Source organism: Otolemur garnettii, unplaced genomic scaffold, assembly GCF_000181295.1.
Source record: "Otolemur garnettii isolate 467f Iridium unplaced genomic scaffold, OtoGar3 scaffold00034, whole genome shotgun sequence".
Classification (NCBI taxonomy): Eukaryota; Metazoa; Chordata; class Mammalia; order Primates; family Galagidae; genus Otolemur; species Otolemur garnettii.
In genome coordinates, this window is record NW_003852429.1 from 10,132,267 (window position 1) to 10,135,471 (window position 3,205).

Genomic DNA, 3,205 nt, shown 5'->3' on the forward strand with positions numbered 1-3,205 from the left:
CCACACTGCAGTCAGACTGCACCTCCCTTCTGCTTCTCTTCTTCTGTTTTCACTACTGACTTTTTTTTGCAGTTTTTGGCCGGGGCTAGGTTTGAACCCACCACCTCTGGCATGTGGATGCAGGGCTAGTGCCTTACTCCTTTGAGCCACAGGTGTTGCCTTTCACTGCTGACTTTAGATTAAGTTTGCTTGAACATTAAATACATGTTCCAATGGGATAGAAAATGGGCAGTGGCCCACCCCAGCCCTCATGTCACCTCCCTCCCGCTGCCTTGGATGTCACTGCTATTTAATGGACACTTGTCAAAGTATCCTCAGAGTTTGTTTACAGAGCTTTGGTGACTGAGTTCTAGGTACCACATTTCCAGTGATATCGATCTCAAGACATCTGGTGTCAAGTTTGGAGAAAAGGAGCAAAGGAGGAGATGGGAAAGTGCTCGGATGAATACAAGGAAACAACATGTTCTGTCAGCTGGAAAATGGGACCTGACAACTCAAGCTTCACTGCCTTTAAGCGTGAGCTGTGTGATCTAAATGTCGGAGTATCTGGTTTCCCTTTGCCTGGGGAGCTCTGAGACAGAACTGGCATTCCTTCGCGCACGTGGAGGTCTTGGCTTTGGCCTCTTACATGGGGATTAGAAAGGATGGAAAGACACAGACCACTTTTCACTATGCCGATTTCTTCCAATGCTATGATGGCTAAGTCTCCTTATGCTTTCCTCGGGAGCCCCCCATGGACCTCACTGCTCTAGAAAGAGGGTAAATGCATCATGAAAGCTGGGTCTGCGCCCATCTGCTATCTGCTCTGCAGCCCCCTTCAGAGTCATCACTCTCCAGCTTGGGCTGGGTGTGAGTAGAGACCACAAAAATCCCCATATGCTTAGGCCATTATTAATACACTGAGTCATCCAAGACTCTTAGCAGGCTTCATCTTGAAATGTTGCTATTATCTTTCTGGCCTCTGTTCAGCGTGGATCTAAAATAACTCTTTGTCCCATAGACAAGCTTGCAGACTGATGCATCAGCTCATCTTTGCTTCCTTCACCAGCCAGTCTGGTACATCAGGACCTTGAGACCATGGTTCAGCTCTATTAGGTCTTTTGAAAGCACATGCTTTAATGAAATTAAGGCATTACTTTATTTAGATAAAAGACAAAATACCTTCTTTTAGTTTATACATCAGCAGGACTTAGTTTGCTTTATTTGTCTATTTGTAAGATTGCAAAGAACCCTAAGAGAATAGGATACTGCCTGGTGTGGCAGAAACCGGCTAATTATTAACCAAACCACGACCCTTTTTTTCCAGCCTCCTTTCCAATACGAGAAGCCCTGCCAGTGGGTGTCAGTCGAGAGGGTGTGTGCTCTTTGCAGATGGAGCCACAGCCCTCGCACACACAGGGGCTCTCTGTTCTTATCTGCCAGCTTATTGCTGATTGAAGAAGGCTCTGAAGACAGAGTGAAGGGCCACAGAGGATAGAGGACCTTGAGTCCCTGAGTGGTCATCTGGAGAAGGCCTTGGCCAACTCATCCAAGACGCAACATGTGTATTTCAAATGTTAAGATGCTGAAATATGGGGGTGTTACAGCATCTGCCTCTTGTTACCACTGACTGAAGGCAGAGAGAAAGAGTGTCATCAAAGTGTTCACGTCTGGCTCTTTGTTAGGGTCCTTGCTGGTTGCAAGGTTCAGGGCAGCCAAGAGCTCATGTGGAGGCTCTGGCTTCCTAAGGGGGAGAACGGTGCTGTGAGCGGGGCAATAACACAGAAGGGGAAAAGAGTCAAACTTGCCTCTCATACAGTTTTGCAGTGGGCTGCTTGCCTACACGAGTCTTGTGTGACAACAGAGCAGGACCAAGTTAGGGAAGACCTAGCCTCGCCTTCCAGGCTCAGAGCGGGAACAGCTGGAATGTTGGGTGACTACGCCCATGATATAAACAGTAGATTGACACTGGAATAGCGGGGAAGAGCAGAATTCTCCAGCTGTCCTTTAAATCTTACAAATCTCTCCCAGCCAGAGCAGACATTACATGCTGACACAAAAGGGGCTTGTGGGAAGAGAACTTTTAGAGTTGTATCCGGGGTTCTCAGAGTAGCCTCAGCAGCTGCTAGAACCATGTGCTTTCCAAGGGAGGGTAAAGAACCTTAATTTCTATTTCAAAAGCCAGAAAGGTGCATCTTACCCTTCGAATAATGTTGGGATCATTGCACTTCGCCAGTTTTCCAGCAAAAAGCTGAACTCCAAAGCTTGCAAAAACAAGCATTAATGTCAGCAAAAGAATGGAGACCTGAAAGGAATTGAGGAAATATTACATCATTTCATAAAAACTAAATGTTAGATTTGGTTTAAACAGGATGTTTTTGGAACACATTTTATAAAACCTGTGGGTTTCTGACACTATCTTGTACTATCTTGTAACCTCTCCACCACAGCTCATTTGATTAGCCTTACTGGAATATCAAAAGGAGGAAATTAACAGGCTTTGAATACTTGGAATAAAAACATGTGGCTTTCACATCAGAAAATGAAATAACGTAATTTTTATATGACTTGGGCTTTTCTGGTTTTAAAATCAAACCTTACTCTATCTTATTTAATGGAACAAAAGAAAAATGCTTAAACAATTATATTTTTTCCCCAGCGTCTCTAAACAAATTCTTTTCTTTATGAACAGTGCACCGTTGAGAGAGAGACGGTGGGTTTGCTTTCTCGTGAGCAGGAGGGTGTGTTTAGAAGAACGCACAGAGGGGAGATGATTCAGTCCTGAAAAGCTAATCCATTAGTAATTAGCTCATGCGCCCTCTGCTGGCTGACAGAGGCGAGAAAAGTGGCAAAGGGTAAAATAGGGAACAAACCATCTGGAGGGTACCGATGGAATAATCCAAACGTACACCTTCAGTACGCTAACATTACACACAAACAGCAGCAGCAGGAAGGCGCAGATAGACTCACTTCTAAAACCTATCAGTGACCAAGAGACTCACAGACTTTAGCTACCAGGTGAACCTCTGTTTCCTTAATTCCAGCTGTGGGAAAAGCCACTGTTTCATGGGTTTGCATTAAGAAAGTAAAAAACTTCCTAATACACTTAAAAAGACTAGGAACTCAGTGCCCTTAGTAACATCACCATCTATCTACCTGTGTATCAACTACACCTCTAGCTGTTCTCTTACTATGGGTTCGTTTCCAGACAGCAAGACACAAAACA

The 3,205-nt window shown here is 44.6% G+C and overlaps 1 protein-coding gene across 4 annotated transcripts in view; it reads right to left on the reverse strand.

Moving 5' to 3' along the window:
- NALCN (sodium leak channel, non-selective) overlaps nt 1-3,205 on the reverse strand; it is a 329,433-nt gene that overhangs the window by 41,556 nt on the left and 284,672 nt on the right. For all 4 annotated transcript variants that reach the window (XM_023513101.1, XM_023513099.1, XM_023513100.1 and 1 more), the window contains one exon: nt 2,180-2,284. In XM_023513101.1, coding sequence (XP_023368869.1) covers nt 2,180-2,284 — 105 coding nt within the window. The remainder of the gene's footprint in view (nt 1-2,179; nt 2,285-3,205) is intronic.